This window comes from Strigops habroptila, chromosome 23 (genome assembly GCF_004027225.2).
Source record: "Strigops habroptila isolate Jane chromosome 23, bStrHab1.2.pri, whole genome shotgun sequence".
Lineage (NCBI taxonomy): Eukaryota > Metazoa > Chordata > Aves > Psittaciformes > Psittacidae > Strigops > Strigops habroptila.
Window position 1 is genome coordinate 1,744,879 of NC_044299.2, and position 23,941 is coordinate 1,768,819.

Sequence of the window (23,941 nt, forward strand, 5' to 3'; positions counted from 1 at the left end):
GGGGAAATGTGGGGGTACCCACGGGGGCTGAGCACGGAGGTGTGTCACAAGGAGAGTACCCACTGGCTGGGTTACATGGGGGGAGATTATTTGGGGGGGGCTGTGCCGGGGGGGCCATACAGGCGTGGTTTTGAGGGGCCAGGGATGGGGGGGGCCACACACGAATGTGCCTGGCCTCGTGGGGGGGGGAGCTGGGGGGCGGGGGGGGCATGAGTCAGAACTGCTGAATTCCCGGGGGGGGGGGAAGGGACCTGGCCCTATGCCAACACCCCCCCCCCATCCGGACCAGAGTTGCCACCGTCCTGCCCCCCCCGCAATGAATCAGCACTCTGGGGGGACGGTTCCCCCCCCCATCTCCGTCCACCTTAAGATGTTCCGGCAGCTCCACCTTAACACGGCGGGGGGGGAACGGGCGGGGGGCGGTTCCCCCCCCCCCATCACCCGGTACCGGGGCTGCAGCGGCGACAGCAGCGCGGTCACGGGAGCAGGGAGCGCTGCGGAGCTTCCTCCACCCCGGCACCGCCCTCCCGCCGTCCCCTGCACCCCCGGGTACCATCCTGCATCCCTGGGTAGCGTCCGCATCCCGGAGAGCATCCTGCATCCCTGGGTACCACCTGCATCCCGGAGAGCATCCTACATCCCTGGGTACCACCCTGCACCCCCGGAAAGCATCCTGCATCCCGGGTACCACTTGACTCTCCTGTTGTCAGCAGCACTCCTGGGTACCACCCGCATCCCCGGGTGACACCCCACACCCTCCCGGGTCCCAGAAGCACCCTTGGGCCCTCTCTCCGGGTCTCGTGTCCCCCCCCCAAACTCTTGTCGGTGCCGCCATGGCCGAGCCCAGCACTGAGTGCAGCATCAAGGTCCTGTGCCGGTTCCGGCCCCTCAGCTCCGCCGAGATCCTGCGCGGGGACCGGTTCCTGCCCGTCTTCCAGGGCGATGACAGCGTCGTGGTGGGGGTGAGTGCGGGGGGGCGGGGGTGTCACCAGAATGCGGGGCAACCGGCCTGTGGGGAGGGGGGCGGGATAGGCTCAGCTTGGGGGGGTAGCACCTGTTTTGGGGGGGGGGTTCCCCTGGGTGTGGCTCAAAGGCCCCCCCCGCCTTCAAACTGCTTTCTTCTCCCCCCACCCCATTCCTAATGTTCCAGCACTCCCAGTTTGCCCCAGTCTGCCCCAGTGCTCGGGGGGGGGGGGTTGTTTACAACGAGTGGAGACGCCCTGGCGCCCCGGGGGGGCACGATCGGGACCCAAAATCGGCACTGGGGGGGGGGTGTGTTTGCCGCAGCCCCCCCACCACCACCACTGCGGTCCTGCCCTTTGTTAGGGGTGAAGTGGGGGGGCTCAGGGACACACACAGCCCCCCCCCAGTATAACGCACCCCCCTCATTAACATCCCCACCCGGGTAAGGGGAGGTTCCGGCCCTGGGGTGGGGGGTCCTTGGAGGGGAGGGGGCATCTTCCATGGGGTTGCAGTGGGGCGGGGGGGGGGCTGTAGCGGGGGGGTGTCGCTGTGCGGTTGTGCCGGCGCAATGCGGGGTGTTGCGGGGATGGTTGGGGGCGGGGAGGATGCAGGGGTTTGGGGGGGATACGGGAATGGGGGTGGATGGGGGGTGCGGGGCCGCCAGCGGGCGGGGCTGTTGTGCCTGTGTCGTGCTGCGGTGGTTGGGGGGTGCGGGGGGGGGGGTGGTGTCCCCGGGTGTCGTCTCCCCCGTTTTCCCCCCCGTGTTCGTGTGTCCCCGCGGTGGCTTTGGCGGTTCAGCACCGGGGCGTGGACAGCTCCCGGCCGGGGTTGGGGGGTCTTTGGGGATGTAGGTGGCAGTTGGGGTTCTGTGGGGGCCTATGGGGGTGTAGGGGGCAGTTGGGGGTCTCTGTGGTCTATGTGAGTCTGGAGCTTCTGAGGGTCTATGGGGAGCTGGGGGGACTGGGGTACTATGGGGGCCTGTGTAGGTCTGGGGGTATATTGGGTTTAGGGGAGTTGGGGGTCTATAGGGAGCTGGACGACTGGGGTTCTATGGGATCTATGTAGGTCTGGGGGCCTGGGGGTCTATTGGGGGGTCTACGGGTAGCTGAAGGGGCTGGGGGTCTCTAGGGATCTATGGGGGTGTAGGAGGGGTTAAGGGTGTAGAGGGGGCTGGGGGTGTCTAGGGCCTATGGGGTATAGGAGCGGTTAAGGGTGTAGGGGGGGCTGGGGGTGCCTAGGGCCTATGGGGAGCTGGGGGGAGTAGGACTCTTGGGTTTGGGGGGCTGGGGATCTATGGGGATCTATGGGTCCTATGGAGGGCTGGGGGGGCTGGAGGGCTATGGTGGGGTGGGGGCTATGGGGGCCTATGGAGGCTTATGGCATTTAGGGGTGGCTGATGGGTGTATGTAGAGGTGTACGGGGGTGAGTTAGGTGTCTGTGGGGGGCTGTGGGGGGCTATGGGGCTCTATGGGCCTGTATGGGAGACTAGAGGGCTATGACAATGCCTGGAGGAGCTGGGAGGGACTATGGGGTCTGTGGAGCTGTGGGGTGAGACTGAGTGTATGGGGTGTCTATGAGTCTATGGGGAGTCTATGAGGCAGTATGGGGGGGTTGGGGGTCTATTGGGCAGTACGGAGGGTGGGGGGTCTATGGACATCTATGGGGAGGTTTATGGGGGTCTGGGGTAGCCATGGGCATGAGGGGCACTGGGCGGTTGTGGGGGTCCAGGGTCCATGGTTGGGGTATGAGTGCACCAGGGCTGTGCAAGGGGCCCCCTGCAACCCCCCACCTCCCTTACTGGGGCTCACTGGAACTGACTGGTCCCCCCACAAGGGGAGCCCTGACACTGCCGCAGCCCCCCAGCACCTTGGGGGGGGTCTCTCCTGGCCACTGACCCCCATCACCCCCCCTCAGGGCAAAACCTATGTCTTCGACCGCGTGTTCCCCCCCAACACCACCCAGGAGCAGGTTTACCACGCCTGTGCCATGCAGATCGTCAAGGGTGAGGCCTGGGGGGACCTTTGGCGGGGGCCCTGTGGGGGTCCTGACTGGAGCACCCTCCTCCAGGGACACCAACATCCATGGGGACATGGAGGGTGCTGGGAGGTGACAGGAGCAGGTTTGGGGGGGTGTGATGTTGGCCGGGGGAGATGCTCAGAGGGGGCCTTGGTGGGGGGTCCAGCAGGTCTTGGGGTTCTGCAGGACTTTGGGGAGGTTCGGGGGTGTCTGTGGGGTCCTTTGGGGTGTCTCAGGGGTCCTTGGGCATCACTGGGGGTCTTGGAGGGGATCTTGGGGTCCTGGGGGGGGTCCCAAGGGGCCTCGTGCCCACCCTCCTCTCCACAGACGTGCTGGCCGGGTACAACGGCACCATCTTCGCCTATGGGCAGACGTCCTCAGGCAAGACCCACACCATGGAGGTGAGGAGGGGGTTCGGGGGGGGGGGGCAGCACCCCCGGGTGTCCGGCACCCACCGGGGGCCCTCCCCTCCCTCCCACCCACAGGGGAAGCTGCACGACCCGCAGGGGATGGGCATCATCCCGCGCATCGCCCGCGACATCTTCAACCACATCTACGCCATGGACGAGAACCTGGAGTTCCACATCAAGGTGCGTGCTGCGGGCACTGGGGGGCACTGGGGGCACTGTGGGCACTGGGGGTACTGGGGAGCACTGGGGGGGCACTGGGAGCACTTTGGGGGCACTGGGAGCACTGGGGTTACTGGGGGGCACTGGAGGGCACTGCGGGCACTGGGAGCACTGGGAGAACTGGGGGGGCACTGGGAGAACTGGGGGGGCACTGGGAGCACTGGGGGGGTCACTGCGGGCACTGAGGGGTACCGGGGGTACTGGGGGGGCACTGGGGGTGCTGGAGGGTACTGGGGGTACGGGGGGGCACTGGGGGGACACTGGGAGCACTGGGGGGGCACTGGGGGGTACTGGGAGCACTGGGGGGGCACTAGGAGCAGTGGGAGCACTGGGAGCACTGGGAGCACTGGGGGTGCTGGGGGTACGGGGGGGCATGGGGGGCACTGGGAGGTTGGTTCCTCCCCTCCCCCTCCCAACACCCCCATCCCTCCCAACAGGTTTCTTACTTCGAAATTTACCTGGACAAGATCCGGGACCTGCTGGACAGTGAGTGGGGGAGGGGCCGGCGGGGCCTGGGGGGCACTGGGAGCAACTGGGGGCACTGGGAGCAATGGGGGTCACAACCCCACGTCCCCCTGCAGTGACCAAGACCAACCTGTCGGTGCACGAGGACAAGAACCGGGTTCCCTACGTCAAGGTGAGGAGCAGCCCAGGGGGTGCCGGGGGGGTGGGGTGGGGCAGCACCCCTGGAGGAGGGGCCGGGACCCCAACCCCCCCCCCTACCCCCCAGGGCTGCACCGAGCGCTTCGTGTCCAGCCCCGAGGAGATCCTGGACGTGATCGACGAGGGCAAGTCCAACCGGCACGTGGCCGTCACCAGTGAGCACCGGGGGGCCGTGGGAGGCGCTGGGGGGGCCTGGGGCACCATGGGGGTCCCTGGGGCACAGCGGGGGGGTCCCTGGTGCGCAGTGGGTGCAGCCTCTCCCCTGCCCGCAGACATGAACGAGCACAGCTCCCGCAGCCACAGCATCTTCCTCATCAACATCAAGCAGGAGAACATGGAGACGGAGCAGAAGCTCAGCGGGAAGCTCTACCTGGTGGACCTGGCTGGGAGTGAGAAGGTTGGGGGTGGGCCCTGGCGCTGAGGCACCACAGTGGGGCTCGGGGGGGGGGTCTGGGTTGAGGTACGTGGGAATGGGGAGCCCTGGGGGCACCCACGGGTTTGGGGGCATCTGGAGGACCCTGGGGAGGGGATGTCCCGAGAGGCCTCCCCAGCCTTTGGGTCTCGGGTCTCGGGTGGGTTCCGGAGCTGGGCCTGTCCCTGGGGGGGACCCCTGGGCCGGGGTGGCCTCATGGGGGTCCCTGAGCCTCCAGCCCCACAGGTCAGCAAGACGGGGGCCGAGGGGGCGGTGCTGGACGAGGCCAAGAACATCAACAAGTCGCTCTCGGCTCTGGGGAACGTCATCTCGGCACTGGCCGAGGGCACGGTGAGACCCGGCGTGTGCCCCACAACCACCCACCCACCCCTGTCCCCAACACCCACCACTGCCCCACAACCACGCCCCCGCCCCGCGCCCCCCCGGCGCTGTCCGGGCCGGGGGTGCTGACCGCTGCCCCCACAGAAGGTGTACGTGCCGTACCGGGACAGCAAGATGACGCGGATCCTGCAGGACTCGTTGGGTGGGAACTGCCGCACCACCATGTTCATCTGCTGCTCCCCCTCCAGCTACAATGATGCCGAGACCCGCTCCACGCTGCTCTTCGGGCAGAGGTACGGGGGGGCAGCCCTGAGCACCCAGAGCAGCACCCATGGGAGGCCAACTGCACCCATGGGAGGCCAACTGCACCCATGGGACCCAACTGCACCCATGGGGGCCAACTGCACCCATGGGACCCAACTGCATCCATGGGACCCAACTGCACCCATGGGGGCCAACTGCACCCATGGGAGGCCAACTGCCTCCATGGGGGCCAACTGCACCCATGGGAGGCCAACTGCATCCATGGGACCCAACTGCACCCATGAGGGCCAACTGCACCCGTGGGAGGTCAACTGCACCCATGGGGGCCAACTGCACTCATGGGAGGCCAACTGCACCCATGGGACACCAACTGCATCCATGGGGGGCCAACTGCACCTATGAGAGGCCAACTGCACCCATGGGAGGCCAACTGCACCCATGGGACACCAACTGCATCCATGGGGGGCCAACTGCACCTATGAGAGGCCAACTGCACCCATGGGAGGCCAACTGCACCCATGGGACCCAACTGCACCCATGGGACCCGAACTGCACCCATGGGGGCCAACTGCACCCATGAGGGCCAACTGCATCCATGGGACACAACTGCACCCATGGCACCCCAACTGCACCCAACAGCAGCCCAACTGCACCCATGGCACCCCAACTGCACCCATGAGACCCAACTGCATCCCAGCTGTGCCCTAACAGCTCCCATGCACCCATGGCACCTCAAGCGCACCCCTTGGAGGTGGCCTGAGGTGGGGGTGTCTGTGGTGGGCATGTCGGGGGATCCCTGGGAGTGCCGCCTTGAATGGGGAACAGGGCGGTGGGTCCCACTTGAGGGCTGTCCCCCCAGGGCCAAGACCATCAAGAACACGGCGTCGGTGAACCTGGAGCTGACGGCCGAGCAGTGGAAGAAGAAGTACGAGAAAGAGAAGGAGAAGAACAAGGCGCTGAAGGAGACCATTGGGAAGCTGGAGGCTGAGCTGAGCCGCTGGCGGAGCGGTGAGGGCTGACCCCAGAGTCTGGGTGGGACCTCAATGTCAGAAGGGGACCCCAAAGTCCAGGAAGGGACCCCAGTGCCTGGGAGGGGACCCCAGTGCCGGGAGGGGACCCCAGTGTTGGAAGGAGACCCCAGTGTCCATGAGGGGACCCCAGTGCTGGGCCACACGGGGCAGCTGCGGCCGCATCCCCAGGAGAGGCCGTGCCCGAGACGGAGCAGCTGAACGGGGCCGAGGCCGAAGTGGGGCCGGGCGAGGGGCCAGGGCCAGGACCCACCAGCGAGACCCCCCTCAATGACAACAGCTCCTCCATCGTCATCCACATCTCGGAGGAGGAGCGGCACAAGTACGAGGAGGAGATCCGCAAGCTCTACAAGCAGCTGGATGACAAGGTGAGCACCCCCAAGGAGCCTCCTAAGACCTGCCACGGACCTCCCCAGGAGCCCTCGGGGACCCCCCCAAGCTGTCCCCCACTGCTGCCAACATGAGCCCCCCCGTCTTTCCCCCAGGATGATGAGATCAACCAGCAAAGCCAGATCATGGAGAAGCTCAAGCAACAGATGCTGGACCAGGAGGAGGTGAGGGTCCCCCTCCAAACCCCATGTCCCCCCATCTCTATCTGACTGACCCTGTAACCTCCTCCCCTGCTGGGACTCCATGATGACACCCTGGGTCCCCCCCACCCTGACCCTCTGGGACCCACTTGAACCCCTCTGGAACCCCCACCCTGATCGTTTGAACCCCCCAATCCAGTCCCCATGGGAACCTTTCTGAGGCTTCCACTGTGACCCCTGGGACCCCCACCATGACCCCCTGGACCTCAACCTGAGCCACTGGGACCCACTTGAACCCCTCTGGGACCCCCACCCGGATCACTTGGACCCCCCCTCCGATTTCCCGGGACCCCCCAGCATGACCCTGGTGGAACTTCCCTTACCGCTCCCCCCCCCCAACGATGACCCCCGGGCCCTGCCCCCGGGCAGGTGCTGGCTGCGGCGCGGGGCGGGGGCGAGGCGGCGCGGCGGGAGCTGGCGGCGCTGCGGGCGGAGCACGGCGCGGCGCGGGCCGAGGTGACCGAGGTGCTGGCGGCGCTGGAGGAGCTGGCGCGGAGCTACGACCGCAAAGCGCAGGAGGCGGAGGACAGCGGCCGCCAGAACCGGCGGCTCAGCGACGAGCTGGCGCGCACCGAGGTGAGCGGAGCGGCTGCGGTACCGGAGGCAGCCTAGTGGGGGCGCCAGAGCACCCAGACTGCGATCCCAACGGGAGCCCGATGGGGGCGCCAGAGCACCCAGGCTGCGATCCCAATGGGAGCCCGATGGGGGCGCCAGAGCACCCACACTGCGATCCCAATGGGCGTGAGTGCAGTGTGTCTGTGCCGCAGGCGCTGCCGCTGTGTTTGGGGCTGTTTTGGGGGTGTTTTGGGCTGGTTTGGTCTGTTTTAGAGGTGTTTTGGGCTATTTTGGAGGTGGTTTGGGCTGTTTGGTGAAGTGTGTCCGTGCAGCAGGCGCTGTCGCTGTGTTTGGGGCTGTTTTGGGCTGGTTTGGGGGTGGTTTGGGCTGGTTTGGGCTGTTTTAGGGGTGTGTTGGGCTATTTTGGGGGTGGTTTGGGCTCTTTGGGCTGGTTTGGGCTGTTCGGTGCAGTGTGTCCGTGCCGCAGGCGCTGTCGCTGTCGCTGCAGTCGGAGCTGCAGCGGGTGCTGGATCTTGGGGCGCAGCAGCGCTCACGGGCAGCCGAGGTGCTCAATGGGCTCCTGAGGGACCTCAGCGAGTTCAGCCTTATCCTGGGCAATGGCGAGATCAAGCTGGTGAGAACAAGAGCGGTACCCCCGGGCAGGCACCCAGAGCAGGAGGGGCACCCATGGGTGGGATGTGGCCGTGCTGCACTGTGACTGTGCCATGTCCCTGATGGACCCATGTGCATAATGGGCCCGTGGTGTGCTGGGGCACACCAGGTCATGGTCATGTGTGTGCTGTGCTCATGGCATACTCGTGCCATGCCATAGCCATGCGTGTGCAGTTCACATGTTCATACCATGCCATGACCATGTCATACCCATGCCTGTGCCGTGTTGACGCATGTCTGTGCTGTGTTGGCCCATGTCCATGCCCATGGCCATGTCCACACCATGTTGGCCCATGTCCATGCATGGCCCATGTCCATGCCCCACTGACCCATGTCCATGCCCATGCTGCGTTGACCCATGCCTGTGCCATGTCGACCCATGCCTGTGCCTGTGCAGCCGGTGGAGGTGACCGGCGCCATCGAGGAGGAGTTCGCCGTGGCCCGGCTCTACGTCAGCAAGATCAAGTCGGAGGTGAAGTCAATGGTGAAGCGGTGCCGGCAGCTGGAGAACCTGCAGGTGGAATGTCACCGCAAGCTGGAGGTGACCGGGCGCGAGCTCTCCTCCTGCCAGCTCCTCATCTCCCAGGTGGGGCCCTGCCGGAGCGGAGCAGAGCTCCGGGGCTTGGGGTCCACAGGGCTTGGTGGTCCCACGATCGAGTGTCCCCAGGGTTCTGTGCCTGCATGGTGCAGTGATGGGGTGTTGGGGGTGTCCCTGAGGGTGTCGGGGGGCTGTCAGGGGGGGTGTTGGGGGTGTCCCCGTGTCCCAGGGCCGGTGGCTGATGCTGGTCCCGCAGCACGAGGCGAAGATCCGCTCCCTGACCGAGTACACGCAGACGGTGGAGCTCAAGAGACGGAGCCTGGAGGAGACCAACGATGCCCTGAGCGAGGAGCTGGAGCGGCTGCAGTCGCAGGGTGAGGACGGGGCGTGGGGGAAAATGGGGGGACTTGGGGTGCTGGGGGGAATTGGGGGGCTGGGGGGCACAGCAGCACTTGGAGGGCTCCCCATGGTGAACTCTGCCCCACAGACACAGCGCAGGGGGGAGCCCGGAAGCAGGATGAGACCCAGGACATGGACGAGATCAAGGTGAGGGGGTGCTGGGGAGGACAAGGCACCCCTGGGGGCACTGGGCGGTGTCTCTGGAGGGGTGGGGACCCGAGGGGGGGCGGTTGGGGGTCTCTTTGGGAGGTGTCACTGGGGTGCTGGGGGGCACTGGAGGGTACAGGATGATCCTGGGGGTCCCTGTGGGTGCTGAGGGTCCCGGTGCTGAGGCTGGGGAGCAGGAGGAGGGTGTCAGGGGCAGTGGTTATGGGGTGCGGTGGCTGTGGGGCACTAGGAGGCGCTGTGGGGCGTCACAGGTGCAGCACACATAGGAGGTGTCTCTGGGGTGCATTGGGGTGTCCCTGGGGTGCCAGTGGGTGTCCCTGGTGTCCCTGTTTCCCGAGTGCACTGGGGTGTCCCTGCTGTCGCTGTGCCCGGGTGCATTGGGGTGTCACTGGTGTCCCTGCGTCCCGGGTGCATTGGGGTGTGCCTGTCTCCCTGTGTCCGGGTGCATTGGGGTGTCCCGGATGCATTGGGGTGTCCCTGTCTCCCTGTGTCCGGGTGCATTGAGGTGTCCCTGGTGTCCCTGTTTCCCGGGTGCATTGGGGCGTCCCTGTCTCTCTGTGTCCGGGTGCATTGGGGTGTCCCTGGTGCATTGGGGTGTCCCTGGTGTCCCTGTTTCCCAGGTGCACTGGGGTGTCCCTGGTGTCCCTGTTTCCCGGGTGCATTGGGGTGTCCCTGTCTCCCTGTGTCCGGGTGCATTGGGGTGTCCCTGGTGTCCCTGTTTCCCGGGTGCATTGGGGTGTCCCTGTCTCGCCGTGCCCCAGGTGCAGCACTCACAGCTCGGGCGCCTCCGGGACGAGCTCAACGAGCGGCAGAAAACCATCGATGAGCTGCGAGAGTGAGTGAGACCCCCCCGGCCTGACCTGACCTGACCCCAGCCCTGACCCCCCCCGTAACCCCGGCCCTTCACTGGGGCGATGGGATGGGGGGGGGCAGAGCTTGAACCCCCTGACCCCCCCGATCCCCCCGACCCCCCCTGATCCCCGCTGCCCCCCGCAGCCTGACGCAGCGCCTGGAGCTGGAGCTGCAGAGGCTCCGGGGGGAGCACGAGGAGCTGCGGCGCCAGGAGCAGGCCAAGGCCGCGCGGCTGCAGGAGCTCACGTGAGACCCCCGCAACCCCAATCCCCCCGGGACCCCCAACATCAGTGGGACCCCCCCATAGGGACTCCCCAAGAGCTTCGAGGACCCCCCCTCAAGACGCTGCCCAAACTTGGGGTCCTCTCTCAGCACCCCCCAAAAGACCCCTCCAAGCCCCCAACATTCTCGCGTCTCCCCTGACACCCCACAAGCGCCCCCCCATTTTTGAGGTGCCCCCCCCATCTTGGGGTGCCCCCCCCCAGGTTCCTCCATGAGCGCCATGAACAGTCCAAGCAGGACCTCAAGGGGCTGGAGGAGACTGTGGTAGGTTATGGGGGGCTGGGGGGTGGCAGGTAAGGGGGGGTAAGGGGGGGTTTGGGGGTCACCGTGCCCCCCCCCCCTTGTACCTCCCCCTAGGCCCGTGAACTCCAGACCCTCCACAACCTGCGCAAGCTGTTTGTTCAAGACGTCACGACTCGAGTCAAGAAAGTGAGGGGGGGATATGGGACAAATGGGGGGGAAGAATTTGGGGGAAGAAATTGGGGGGGCGAGGAATGGGGGGGGAAAAGGGTGGGAGGTCAAGGATGGGAGAAGCAGGCACTGGGGGGGGCCAAGCGCAGGTTGGGTGGGGCTTGGCTCAAGCAGGGAGCCCAGGTCTGTGTATGGAGGGGTCAAGGGATTCGGGGGGTCCCAATTAGGTCTGGGGGGGGGTCAGCCTGGGGGGTCTCAGACTAGCAGCATGGGGGGAGGGGCAGACGGGTTTGGGGGGGTCCTGGCTGGGGGAGGATCCCCAGCCTGAGAACCCCAATTAAGGGGTCCCAGCCTGGGTTTGGGGGGGATGCACATCCGGGGGGGGTAGGTTAGGGGCAGATGTTCGGGTTGGGGAGGGTCTCGATTGGAGACGTCTCAGGTTTGGGGGTGCCCGGGTTTGGGGGGTCTCGGGTTGGGGGGGTCCCGGGCTGGGGGGTGTCAGTGTTCAGCGGGGCCCCCCCTTTGCCCCCCCAGAGCGCAGAGCTGGAGCCCGAGGACAGTGGGGGGCTGCACTCCCAGAAGCAGAAGATTTCCTTTCTTGAGAACAACTTGGAGCAGCTTACAAAGGTTCACAAACAGGTGGGTGCGGGCAAAACGTGGGGGGCACCCCCCAGAGCCCCCCCGCTGAGCTCCCCCATTGCTTTCCCAAGGCACCGGCCCCCCCCATCTCTGTCCCAGCCACATTGACTCCCCATAACTGGGGGGGGGAGCCACTGCCCTGCCTGGCACTTCACTGCCCCCCCGCTTGGCTGCGGTGCCCCCAACTCCCCCCCCCCCCCAAAAGTTCGTGGCCCCACTGCTGCATGTGGCACCTCTGGGGCCGGGACCCCCCCAGCACTGGTAGTGAGGGGGGGTCTGGGTGAGTGCTATAATGCGCCCTGTGGGTGGTGGGAGCTGGTGCTAGGGGGTCCCGCTGGGTGCCGGTGGGGAGGGTCAGGTTCGGTGGGTGCTGGGGTTTTGGGGGGTCCCGGGTGGGTCAAAGGGAGGTCTGGAGAGTCCCGGCGGGGTTCGGGGGGGTTCGGGGGTTCCCGGCGGGGTTCGGAGGGGTTCGGGCGTTCCCGGCGGGGTTCGGGGGAGTTCGGGCGTTCCCGGCGGGGTTCAGAGGGGCTCGGGCGCTCCCGGCGGGGCTCGGGGGTTCCCGGCGGGGTTCGGCCGTTCCCGGCGGGGTTCGGGCGGTCACGCGGGCGCGGCGCGCGCAGCTGGTGCGTGACAATGCAGACCTGCGCCTGGAGCTGCCGCGGCTGGAGCGGCGCCTGCGCACAACGGCTGGCCGCGTGCACGCGCTGGAGGGCGCGCTGAGGGACGCGAAGGAGGGCGCGCGCCAGGAGCGGCGGCGCCACCTGCTGGAGGTGGAGCGCGTCCGGCTGGCGGCGCGCGCGCGGGGGGCGGGGCGGCGCGGAGCGAGCGCCGTCATCGGTGAGCGGGGGGGGGGGGATTGGGGGGTCAATGGGAATATGTGGGTTCAGGGGCATATGGGGGTTAATGGGATATGGGGGTTAATGGGATATATGGGGGTTAATGGGATATGGGAGTCAGGGGGATATGGGGGTTAATGGGATATAGGGGTTAACGGGACACGGGGGTCAGTGGGGATATATGGGGGTTAATGGGACATGAGGGCCAGGGGGACATGGGGGTCAAAGAGGATATGTGGGGATTAATGGGACATGGGGGTTAATGGAAATATCTGGGAGTTAACGGGATATGGGGGTTAATAGAGATATGTGGGGTTAATGGGATATGGGGGTTTAATGGGACATGGGGGTTAATGGGATATAGGGGTTAACAGGACACAGGGATCAGTGAGGATATATGGGGTCAATGGGGATATATGGGCGTTAATGGGGATATATATGGGGGTTAATGGGACATGGGGATTAATGGGACACGGGGGTCAGGGGGATATCGGGGTTAATGGGGATATATGGGGGTCAATGGGGATATATGGGGGTTAATGGGAGATGTGGGTTAATGGGATATGTGGGGGTTAATGGGACATAGGGGTCAATGGGGATATATGGGGGTTAATGGAACATGCGGGGTTAATGAGAGATGGGGATCAATGGGGATATGTGGGGTTAATGGGATATGTGGGGTTTAATGGGACATGGGGGTTAATGGGACACAGGGGTCAGTGGGGATATGGGGAGGTCAATGAGGATATATGGGGGTCAATGGGGATATATGGGGGTTAATGGGAGATGTGGGTTAATGGGATATGTGGGGGTTAATGGGACATGGGGGTCAATGGGGATATATGGGGGTTAATGGGACATGGGGGGTTAATGGGAGATGGGGGTCAGTGGGGATATGTGGGGTTAATGGGGATATGTGGGGGTTAATGGGGCATGGGGGGTTAATGGGACATGGGGGGGCACAGGGGGAGTACAGGGACATGGGGGGGTGCAGGGCCAGGGGCCTGGCACATGGAGGGTGGCACAGAGAGGGCAGGGATCTCGGGGGGACACAGGGCGCTGGGGGGGACGCGGGGCAGGAGAGGTGCAGGGAGAGGGCGGGGGGGGCACACAGGGATATGGAGGTGCAGAGGGTGCGGGGGGAGCTCGGGGGGCAGAGGGATATGGGGTGCGGGGGGGTTCGGGGAGGCAGGGGTGCGGGGGGGACACCCGGGGGGGTCTCTCTCAGTGCCCCTCACCTCCCCCGTTCCTCCCGCAGCCAAACCAGTGCGGCCGGGGCAGGGGCCGGCGGCGTCACCCACCGGCGGCAGCTCCAGCAGCGGCGGGGGGCCCCTGCCCGGCCCGCGGGGCCTGTGAGTGGGGGGAATGGGGGGCACGGGGGCTATGGGGGGGGGGGGATGCAGGGGTGGGGGCACAGGGGCCATATGGGGATGGAGGGGTAAGGGTGGGTATAGGGGCTATGGGAAGGAGATATGGGAGTGTGGGGATGGGGGACACGGGAGCTATAGGGGGGCACAGGCGCTATGGGGCAGTGGGGGACAGGGGGGCACAGGAGCTATGGGGGGGCACAAGGGCTGTGGGGCAGGGGGGCACAGGGGCTATGGGGGGGCACAAGGGCTATGGGGCAGGGGGGCACAGGGGCTATGGGGGGGCACAAGGGCTATGGGGCAAGGGGGGACGGGGGCTATGGAGGGGCACAGAGGCTATGGGGCAGTGGGGAACAGGGGGGCACAGGAACTAGGGGGGGGCACAGGGGCTATGGGGGTCTCAAGGCCTCTGCCCCCATGTCCCCCCCCTCTTTCCAGCAGCCCCCTGGACACCTTCCAGCAGCTCAATGTGGATAATGGTGAGTGGGGGAAACACGGGGGGGGGGGGTCCGGTTGTGGGATGGGGACACGGGGGGGGGCACCCAGCCCCCCGCTGGAGCTGCCACTCTCTCTTGCAGGGAACATGACAGACATCAATGACAACAGGTCAGGGGGGTCGGGGGGGACCAAAGGGGGTGCTGGAGGGGGTGACCCCGGCTGACCCCATGTGTCCCCCCCCCCAGGAGTGACCTGTCCTGTGCCTATGAGGCTGAAGAGCAGCCCCTGCTCTTCCCCCTGCGCCAGGAGACAGCGGCCAGCTAGTGCCCCCCCGCCAGGTCCTGGGGACCCCCATCACCCCTCGTGTCCTTTGGGATCCCCCCATCACCCCCCCATGTCCTTTGGGATCCCCTTGGATCTCCAAACCCCATATGTCCCCCCCATATCCCTTTAGAGTCCCCACATCTCACACATGTGTCCTCACGTTGGGGTCACCCAGAGCCCCCCAGAGACCCCCCCACATCCCATGCAGACCCTCCCATGGCCCCCTGCACACCAAGATCCTGCCCCCCCTTGGGTGCCCCACACCCCGGCCCCCCCCGAGCCCCACATCCCCTGGTGATCTCCCCCTGTGATCCCCACATTTGGGTCCCCCAAGATCCGACCCCACCAAACACATTTGGGTGCCCCACACCCCGGTCCTCCCCCACGATCCCCACATCCCCCGGGGCCTCCGCATTGCGTCCCCCCAACATCCTGCCCCCCCCAACACCCCGCCCCCCCCATGGGATCTGTCCCCCCCCAACCCCTTCCTGCCCCCCCAGGTCCCGCCGGACCCGCCTCCGCTCGCATGTCCCGGTGTCACCTCGTGTCCCGTCTGCTCGCGCCCCCCCACGGCGAGGGGGGGCCCCCCCCAGCCCAGGACCCCCCCAGGACCCCCCCGTCCCTGCTGGGGGGTCCCCCGGGACTGGGGGTGCTGCTTCGAGATGCCTTAACCCGCACCTATGGGGGCTGTCAGGGGCCCCCCCCCGACCCCAGCCCCCAAGTGGGGGTCACCCCCCTCCTCCCGCTTGGCCTCTCGGCTCTGCGCCCCCCCCCCGTGTGTGTCCCCCCCCCGCTGCGATTCAATAAAGGACCGGAGCTGAGCCCTGCCTGCGGGGGCGGGGCTACAGGGGAGGGGAGGGGCTACAGGGAAGGGGCGGGGCCAGGTGAGGGCGGGGCTATGCGAAAGGGGCGGGGCTATGGGGCAACGCTTATTGAGGTCACACGTCACCTGTAGGGTCACATGTATCCCCCATAGGGTCCCATATATTCCATATAGAACCACATGTATCCCATATAGGGTCACACATGTCACATGTAGGGTCACATGTATCCCCTATAGGGCCACATATAGGGTCATACGCATCACCTATAGGGTCACACGCATCCCCTGGAGGGTCACGTGTATCCCCTATAGGGTCCCATATACCCCCTATAGGATCACATATATCCCATATAGGGTCACACATGTCACTTGCAGGGTCACATGTATCCCCTGTAGGATCACATATACCCCCTATAGGATCACATATATCCCATATAGGGCCACACACGTCACCTGTAGGGTCCCGTATATCCCCTATAGGGTCCCATATATCCCATATAGGGTCACACATGTATCACATATGTATCACACATGTGTCACATATATTCCATATAGGGTCATAAACATCACCTATAGGGTCACGTGTATCCCCTACAGGATCACATGTATCCCATATAGGGTCATACACATCACCTATAGGGTCACACACGTCACCTATAGGGTCACGTGTATCCCCTATAGGGTCACATGTCCCCCTATGGTGTCCCAGCCACCCCGTACCGGAGCGCACCGGGCACAGCGCACATGCGCAGTGTCCGTCTCCCCCCCCTTCCCCACCGGCTTCCCGTTCCCCGCTTCCTCCTTCCGGCGCCGCGGCGGGCCCGGGCGGAAGCGTGGCGATGGCGGCGGCGGGGCCGCCGCGGGCCAAGACGAAGAAGAAGCAGAAGCGGTTCGTGCCGCAGCGCGTGAAGGTGCCGCGGGCCGCGGACCCGCCGCTCGCCGTGCTCTGCTGGGGCGTCAGCCACCAGGTCAGCGCCGTCCCCCCGCCACCGGCACCGCCACCGGCACCGGGGCCGTGCCAACCACACCGCCCTCCCCCCCGCCTCCCCACCGCAGGTGAACGAGCTGAGCCAGGTCCCGCCGCCCGTCATGCTGCTGCCCGACGACTTCAGAGCCAGCTCCAAGATCAAGGTCAACAACCACCTCTTCAACCGGTGAGTGCGGGGACGGGACGGGACGGACGGGGGTAGCCCCGGTGTGCGCCCCCCCCCTCCCCGCCCCGCTGCCGTGCCCTGACCCCCCCGCTCTGCAGGGAGAACCTGCCCAGCCACTTCAAGTTCAAGGAGTACTGTCCCCAGGTGTTCCGGAACCTGCGGGAGCGCTTCGGGATCGACGACCAGGACTATCAGGTGAGGTGATCCCCCCCTTACCCCCTCCGTTAACCCCCCCCCCGGCTGATTTTGGGGTGTCCCCCCCCAGGTGTCCCTCACCCGGAGCCCCCCGCACTGGGAGGGCAGCGACCGGCGGCTCCTGCTCTCCTCGGACCGCACGCTGGTGGCCAAGGAGCTGTCGGGGGAAGACGTGGCCGATGTCCACGGGCTCCTCTCCCATTATCACCAGGTAGGGAGCAGGGGGGCAGCTCCCCCGGGGTGTGGGGGGGGTCCCCGCGGGTCCCGGTGTGTCACTGTCACACACACACACCCCCTGTGTCCCCCGCTGCCTCCCACGGCAGTACGTGGTGCAGTGCCACGGCAGCACGCTGCTGCCGCGCTTCCTGGGCATGTACCGGGTGAGCGTGGACAACGAGGAGACCTACCTGCTGGTCATGAGGAACATGTTCAGCCACCGCCTCCCCGTGCACCGCAAATACGACCTCAAGGTAACGAGGGGGGGGTCCCCTGGACACACACACTCCCCCACAGGCGCAACCCCCACCTTAGGTGGGGCTGGTTCCACTCCGTCGCCTCGTGTCACCCTGGTGTCCCACCACATCTCTGCAGGGTTCCCTGGTGTCCCGAGAAGCCAGCGACAAGGAGAAGGTACCTTGGTGGAGAGATGTGCTGTGACTCCCCCAGGCTTGAGGGGGGGCTCCAGGCCTCGTTATTCCCCCCCCCCCCCATAATGCCAGCTCCGTGTCTGCCTCACCCAGTGATGGCTCATGATGGGGCTGGGGCAGAAGATCCAAGCCCTTTGCTATGGGCACATGGTCCCCTTCACCCCTGGGGACCCCCCAGCTGGCTCCCACCTCCCAACTTGATGCTTTTTGGGGGGGGGCTCCTCCCAAATGTGTCCCCCCCTCCGTGTTGTAGGGCAAAGACCTGCCCACTCTGAAGGACATGGACTTCTTGAACAAGAACGAGAAGGTCTACGTGGCTGAGGAGGACCAGAGGGACTTCATGGAGAAGCTCAGGAGGGACGTGGAGGTGGGCGAGTTGGGGCCTGCACCCCAAACTGGGAACCATGTGGGGGCGCTGCACCCCCGGGGTGGCCTCAGGGAGCCCCTGCACTGATGTGGGTGCTCCCCAAAGCCAACCTATGACTGGTTGTGTGTGTCCCCCCCCACCCCATAGTTCCTGGTGCAGCTGAAGATCATGGACTACAGCCTGCTGCTGGGCATCCATGAGGTGGGGCGGGCCGAGGAGCTGGAGGAAGAGGAGGTGGAGGAAGAAGAAGGGGGGGGCGATGAGGGGGGGCCCCCGGGGGGGTACGGGACGTCCCCCGAGGGCATCGGCAGCTTCCTCAACTCCCACCGGCCCCTCGGCCCCGGAGACTTCGACCCCTACGTCGACGTCTACGCCCTGCGCGGCAGCGAGGGTGAGGATGGGGGGGTTGGGGGGGGGGACACCCCTGACCCCCCCTGACCCACCCCCTGCCCCCCCCAGCCGCCCCCCGGCGCGAGGTCTACTTCATGGGGCTCATCGACGTCCTCACCCAGTACGATGCCCGCAAGAAGGCAGCTCATGCGGCCAAGACAGTCAAGCATGGGGTGAGGGGGGGTCCCAGACTATGGGGGGGGGGTATTTTGAGTGGGGGGGTTGTTAAAGACTTGCTGGGGGGGGGAGAGGAAGGGGTGGGGGAGGCTAGGGGTGGGTTACAGCCCCTTGGCAGGGTTTTGGGGGGGGGGGGGTCTTGGTGGGAGGGGGGGCTGCGGGGTCCGAGGGGGCTTTAAGGGTGTCAGACAGGGGGGGTCTGACCCTGTGCTCCCCCCCCAAGGCGGGAGCAGAGATCTCCACCGTTAACCCCGAGCAGTACGGCAAGCGCTTCCTCGACTTCATCACCAACATCTTTGCTTAGGGGGGGTCCCCCGGACCAAGCGGACCTACCCCGGACCAAGGGGCCCCCCCGGGGTGCCCCGCCCCCCCCCCCCCCAAGCCATGGTCCCCCAGCAGGCCGGGGATTTGCTGTTCAAGTGCCTTAACTTTATTGGGGGGGTGTAGATGGGGGCTGGGACTTATGCCCCCCCCACCATAGGGGGGGCTCACACACTACATGCCCTGGGGAGGGGCCCCCTCCTTCTCCCCACCCCCATTCTTCTGAGCCAGCCCCGGGGGGCTCCCATTCCTTGCCCCTGCCCCCTCCATATGGGACCTAGGGGTCCACCTAAGGCCCCCCCCCCCATTGCAGCCCCCAGGGGTGACCCCTATTCCCATGGGAAGGGTCCTGACCTTGTGTGACCCCCCCCGGGGGGAGGGGGGGGAACAGGGACTTGGGGAGTGATTCCTGACACCCCCTTTCTATCCAAGGGGGTCCCTGGGGGTGGCCCCGCCCCTGCCCCCCCGTTCCCCCCATATGTGTCCTGATGAATAAATTATTGATCCAGACCCGGCTCCGCCCCGTGAACGGGACCCCGAGACCCCCCCCCCGGGACCCCGACATCCTCCCCGAAACCCCCTCCCCCGGGATCTCGAGATCTCCGCCGGGACCCCGAGACCGCCAGCCCCCCCGGGACCGCCAGCCCCCCCGGGACCGGGACCCGCGGAGCTGCAGGCCACGCCCACCAGAGCCCCAGGTCACGCCCCCCGGCTCAACTGGCCACGCCTCTTCCCACTGGGCACGCCCCAAGCGCCGCAGCACTGGGGTGTCTGGCCCCGCCCCTTTCGCTTTGGCCCCGCCCCCGCCATCCCGCGCCGTTCCCATGGCGACTCTCCCGCTGCTCCTCGGTGGGGTCCCTCCTCCCTCCGCTGCCGTTGCCATGGTCCCCGCCCCCGTTGCCATGGCGGCCCCGCCCCGCGCGTCACGTGACGCGCGGCGGCTCCGGGCCCCGCCGCCGCCGCCGCCGCCGCTGCCGCCGCCCCGCTCGCTCCGCCCGGCGATGGTGGGTCCGGGGGGGGGACACACACACGGGGACGGACACCGGGCCCCCCTGCCCCGCCACCGGGCCCGGCTGAGCCCGGGTGTAGGCCCCTCGGCCCTGTCAGGCCTCCCCCGAGCGCCCCAGGCCCCATCTGGGCCTCCGCGAACAGGCCGCGGCCCCATCCGGCCGCCCCCTACAACCCCACATCCCGGGGCCCCCCCCCCCAGCGCCCCATCGTCGAGCCCCCCCCGGGACCCAGGAGCGGTGAGGGTCGGGGTGCGGAAAGGGCCGGGGGGGTCTTCAACTGCTTCGGGGGGGGGGGGGGGGGCAAGGCCTGTTTGTTGTTGTAGGGTCTCCTGGGGACATGGGGGGGGGTGATGATGATGTTTGGGGGAGGTGATGACCCCCCTAATTGGGCCAGGGACCCCCGTGTGACCCCCCCGTGTGCCCCCCCCCCCCCAGCCTGTGGCTCGTGGCTCCGGTGCTCCGCTGGCATCTCCGGCTCCTGCTGTCCCCCATGGGCTCGCCAGGTGGGTGTCACCCCCCATGGGCTTGGGGACCCCCCCATTGGGCAGTACTGGGGTGCTCCAGTCTTCACCCTGACCCGCTCAGGGCTGCGACACCCCCATGGGTGTCTTTGAGGGGGGTTAATTCTGGAGGTGCCGCCTTGGGTGGGCAGATGTCTCCCCCCAAGGACCCATCAGTGGGGGGGGCTGGGTAAGGGGGTCCCCTGCATGCCTCCTCCATGGGTCAGGGGGCTGTGACCCCCCCTTAACTTGATCACTTTGAGGGGGGGGCTTTATTCCCTGAGTGGTGGGTGAAGTGTTGTCCCCACCATTGGATTGAGGAGGGTGGGGGGGGGGATGATGACACTCAGGTCCTATGGGGCCACCTTTGGGTGCCACCTCTCAAGCTCTGACCCCCGTGGGGGGGACACCCCCCCCCAGTGTCATTTGTCCTCTCCAGGATGGCAGCGTGCGGGGGGGCCACTAAGAACAAGGTGACGGTCTCCAAGCGCGTGTGGGACTTCTTGACCAAGGAGAGCCCGGCCAAGCTGGCGCGGCTGAAGGAGGAGACCAAGGTCAGCATCATGGTGGATGGCGAGACCTCCGACATCTACGTCCTGCAGCTCTGCGTGCCCCCCCCGTGGCCCCCGGGGGGGCTCTGCCCGGCCCGCAAAGCCCTCAAGGCCTTGCTGAAGGAGACGGAGAAGGAGCTCAAGAAGAAGAGCCCTCCCAACCGCCACGGCGAGCTGGTGGGTTGCGTCACCGTCCTGGAGCCCGGCGCAGCCGCTCTGGGGGGCCGGGGGCCATCCGCAGCCCCCTCGTCCTCGGGGGCGCCATCGGCGGCCGGTTGCTCCCGGGAGGAAGAGCCTGAGCGCCAGTGTCCCATCTGCCTGGGTGAGATCCAGAAGATGAAGACGCTGGAGAAGTGCCGGCATTCCTTCTGCGAGGCGTGCATCACGCGGGCGCTGCAGGTCAAGACGGCGTGTCCCATGTGCGGGCGCTTCTACGGGACCCTGGTGGGCAACCAGCCCCCCAACGGCCGCATGCTGGTGACGCGCGACGCCGGGCTCCTGCTGCCCGGCTACGAGAGCTTCGGCACCATCATCATCCAGTACGTCTTCCCGCCCGGCGTCCAGGGGGTAAGATGGTGCCGGCGGCTCCCACCAACCCAGAGGGGACCCCCCGGGGGGGTTCTGCCTGCCCCAGCACCCAGGGCGAGGGGGGTGAAGGGGGGAGACCAGAGTGTGATGGGTGACAGCAAACCAGAACCCAAACCCTGTTTGGTGAGCCTAGAATGTGATGGGTGACACCAAACCAGAGCCCAAACCCTGCTGGGGGAGCCCAGAATGTGCTGGGTGACACCAAACCAGAACCCAAACCCTGCTGGGGGAGCCCAGAACGTGATGGGTGACACCAAAGCAGAGCCCAAACCCTATTTGGTGAGCCCAGAATGTGATGGGTGACACCAAAGCAGAGCCCAAACCCTGTTTGATGAGCCTAGAATGTGATGGGTGCCCCCAAACCAGAGCCCAGACTCTGCTGGGGGAGCCCAGAGTGTGATGGGTGACACCAAAGCAGAGCCCAAACCTGCTGGGGGAGCCCAGAATGTGATGGGTGCCCCCAGACCAGAGGCCAAACCCTGCTGGGGGAGCCCAGAACGTGATGGGTGACACTAAACCAGAGCCCAAACCCTGCTGGGGGAGCCCAGAATGTGATGGGTGACACCGAAGCACAGCCCAAACCCTGCTGGGGGAGCCCAGAGTGTGATGGGTGACACCAAACCAGAACCCAAACCCTGTTTGGTGAGCCTAGAATGTGATGGGTGACACCAGACCAGAGCCCAAACCCTGTTTGATGAGCCTAGAATGTGATGGGTGCCCCCAAACCAGAGCCCAGACTCTGCTGGGGGAGCCCAGAGTGTGATGGGTGCCCCCAGACCAGAGGCCAAACCCTGCTGGGGGAGCCCAGAACGTGATGGGTGACACCAGACTGGAGCCCAAACCCTGCAGGGTGCCCCCAGCCCCATACCCCTGGGTACCCTGGACCCCCCAGGCCCTGCTGGGTGCCCCCAGCCCCATACCCCTGGGTACCCCGGACCCCCCAGGCCCTGCAGGGTGCCCCCAGCCCCATACCCCTGGGTACCCTGGACCCCCCAGGCCCTGCTGGGTGCCCACAGCCCCATACCCCTGGGTACCCCAGACCCCCCAGGCCCTGCTGGCTGCCCCCAGTGCCATACCACTGGGTACCTCTGAACCCCCTGGCGCTGGTGGGTCACTCAGGGTACCCCCCCCCGCAGGAGGAGCACCCCAACCCCGGCGTGCGTTACCCGGGCACCACGCGCGTGGCGTATCTGCCCGACTGCCCCGAGGGCAACAAGGTGCTGGGGCTGTTCCGCAAGGCCTTCACCCAGCGCCTCACCTTCACCGTGGGCACCTCCATGACCACGGGCCGGGCCAACGTCATCACCTGGAACGACATCCACCACAAGACCAGCTGCACCGGCGGGCCCCAGCTGTACGGCACCCACAGGGGCACCCATAGCGAGGGGATGCATGGGGGGCCCCAGCTGTACGGCACCCACAGGGGCACCCATAGCGAGGGGATGCATGGGGGGCCCCAGCTGTACGGCACCCACAGGGGCACCCATAGCGAGGGGATGCATGGGGGGCCCCAGCTGTACGGCACCCACAGGGGCACCCATAGCGCAGGGATGCATGGGGGGCCCCAGCTGTACGGCACCCATAGGGAGGGGATCCATGGAGGGCCCCAGCTGTACGGCACCCACAGGGGCACCCATAGAGAGGGGGTGCATGGGGGGCCCCAGCTGTATGGCATCCATAGGCCCACCCTTTGAGGGGGATACCCATGGCGGGGATCCATGGGGGAGCCCCAGCTGTACAGCACCAGGGGGGCACCCATAGGGGTGGATCCATGGGGGGGGTCCATGGGGGTGGGGGTACCCCCAGGGGAAGGGGGGGCACCCCTAGGGTGAGGACCTATGAGGGGTACCACTGGGAGTGGGAGACCTTTGGGGGGCACTCATACGGGTGGGGACCCATGGGGAAGAGAACCTATGGAGGGGCACCCATGGGAGTGGGAATCCATGTGGGGGTAGGGCCCTGGCTGTACGCCATGGGGGGGGCACCCATGGGGGGCACTTCAGGGGGATGGAGGCCTGGGGGGGGCACACCTGGGGTACGGGTACCTCTGGGGTAGGGGCCCCCCAAAACCAGGCTGTGGGTGCCTGGGGGTATGGAGGTGGCAGCACCCCAAACGGTCGGGGGGGGCACCCACTGACCTGCCCCCCCCATCCCTCCAGGTTCGGATACCCTGACCCCACGTACCTGGCGCGGGTGCAGGAGGAGCTGCGGGCAAAGGGCATCACCGAGGACTGAGCCGGGGGGGGCACCGGGACCCCCCCGGGAAACGGGGACACCCCCCCCAGGGAACCGGGATTCCCCCCTCGGCACCGGCATCCCCCCGGGGGGGGGCACAAGGACCATGGCAGGGCCCGGGGGGGGGGGTTGGTGCCCTTGGGCGGGGGGCGGCCGGTTAATTTATTAATTGTTTTTTTATTTCTCTCCCCCCCCCCCCCCCCGTCTGTAACTTTGATCCAATAAAAATATGCAACGATGCGAGGGGGGGTCGGGGGGGGCGCGGCTGGGGGGGGCGGGAGGGGTGAGGGGGAGAGGGATGTGGAGGGATGGGGACACTGAGCGGGGGCGGGGACAGAGTGTGGAGGCACCAGGACGGAGACCTGAGAATAGGGACGTCAGGGTGGGGGGAAAGAGGCACGTCAAGGGGGGGACGGCAGGATGGGGGTGTTGGGGGGGGGACACTGGAATGGGGACACCGGGATCGGGACATCAGGAGCGGGGATCCCGGTATGGGGGCACCAGGATGGGGCCACCGGGATCGGGACATCAGAAGTGGGGACCCCGGAATGGGGGCACCGGGAACAGGACATCGGAGGTGGGGACCCTGGGATGA

General features: G+C 66.6%; 3 protein-coding genes across 4 annotated transcripts; all 3 read left to right on the top strand.

Annotated features, from left to right (window-relative positions):
• Positions 1–448: 448 nt before the first annotated feature.
• Positions 449–15,210, top strand: KIF5A (kinesin family member 5A). Of its 2 annotated transcripts, none has more exons than XM_030510605.2 (29): positions 449–962; positions 2,878–2,965; positions 3,307–3,380; positions 3,465–3,569; positions 4,046–4,094; positions 4,190–4,245; positions 4,339–4,426; positions 4,544–4,668; positions 4,930–5,034; positions 5,170–5,318; positions 6,149–6,297; positions 6,489–6,685; positions 6,803–6,871; positions 7,277–7,483; positions 7,950–8,096; positions 8,532–8,720; positions 8,929–9,046; positions 9,160–9,218; positions 10,001–10,074; positions 10,236–10,337; positions 10,577–10,637; positions 10,731–10,802; positions 11,319–11,423; positions 12,044–12,260; positions 13,518–13,611; positions 14,065–14,105; positions 14,205–14,232; positions 14,310–14,402; positions 14,889–15,210. In XM_030510605.2, exons 1-28 carry the CDS (start codon positions 834–836, stop codon positions 14,386–14,388), a joined length of 2,976 nt encoding a protein of 991 aa, XP_030366465.1. In that variant the 5' UTR covers positions 449–833; the 3' UTR covers positions 14,389–14,402; positions 14,889–15,210. The 2 variants fall into 2 exon arrangements, with proteins under 2 accessions (XP_030366465.1, XP_030366466.1); XM_030510606.2 differs by having other exon boundaries at positions 14,068–14,105.
• Positions 15,211–16,011: 801 nt separating this feature from the next.
• On the top strand, positions 16,012–18,972 carry PIP4K2C (phosphatidylinositol-5-phosphate 4-kinase type 2 gamma). The gene is made up of 10 exons (XM_030510648.1): positions 16,012–16,179; positions 16,268–16,365; positions 16,464–16,560; positions 16,631–16,771; positions 16,884–17,030; positions 17,152–17,190; positions 17,461–17,574; positions 17,722–17,965; positions 18,034–18,137; positions 18,365–18,972. Exons 1-10 carry the CDS (start codon positions 16,051–16,053, stop codon positions 18,443–18,445), a joined length of 1,194 nt encoding a protein of 397 aa, XP_030366508.1. The 5' UTR covers positions 16,012–16,050; the 3' UTR covers positions 18,446–18,972.
• A 283-nt stretch (positions 18,973–19,255) lies between these two features.
• DTX3 (deltex E3 ubiquitin ligase 3) lies at positions 19,256–23,586 on the top strand. The gene is made up of 5 exons (XM_030510650.1): positions 19,256–19,466; positions 19,908–19,975; positions 20,393–21,090; positions 22,248–22,465; positions 23,271–23,586. The coding sequence occupies exons 2-5, from the start codon at positions 19,963–19,965 to the stop codon at positions 23,344–23,346; spliced, it is 1,005 nt and encodes a 334-aa protein (XP_030366510.1). The 5' UTR covers positions 19,256–19,466; positions 19,908–19,962; the 3' UTR covers positions 23,347–23,586.
• The last annotated feature ends 355 nt before the right edge of the window (positions 23,587–23,941 follow it).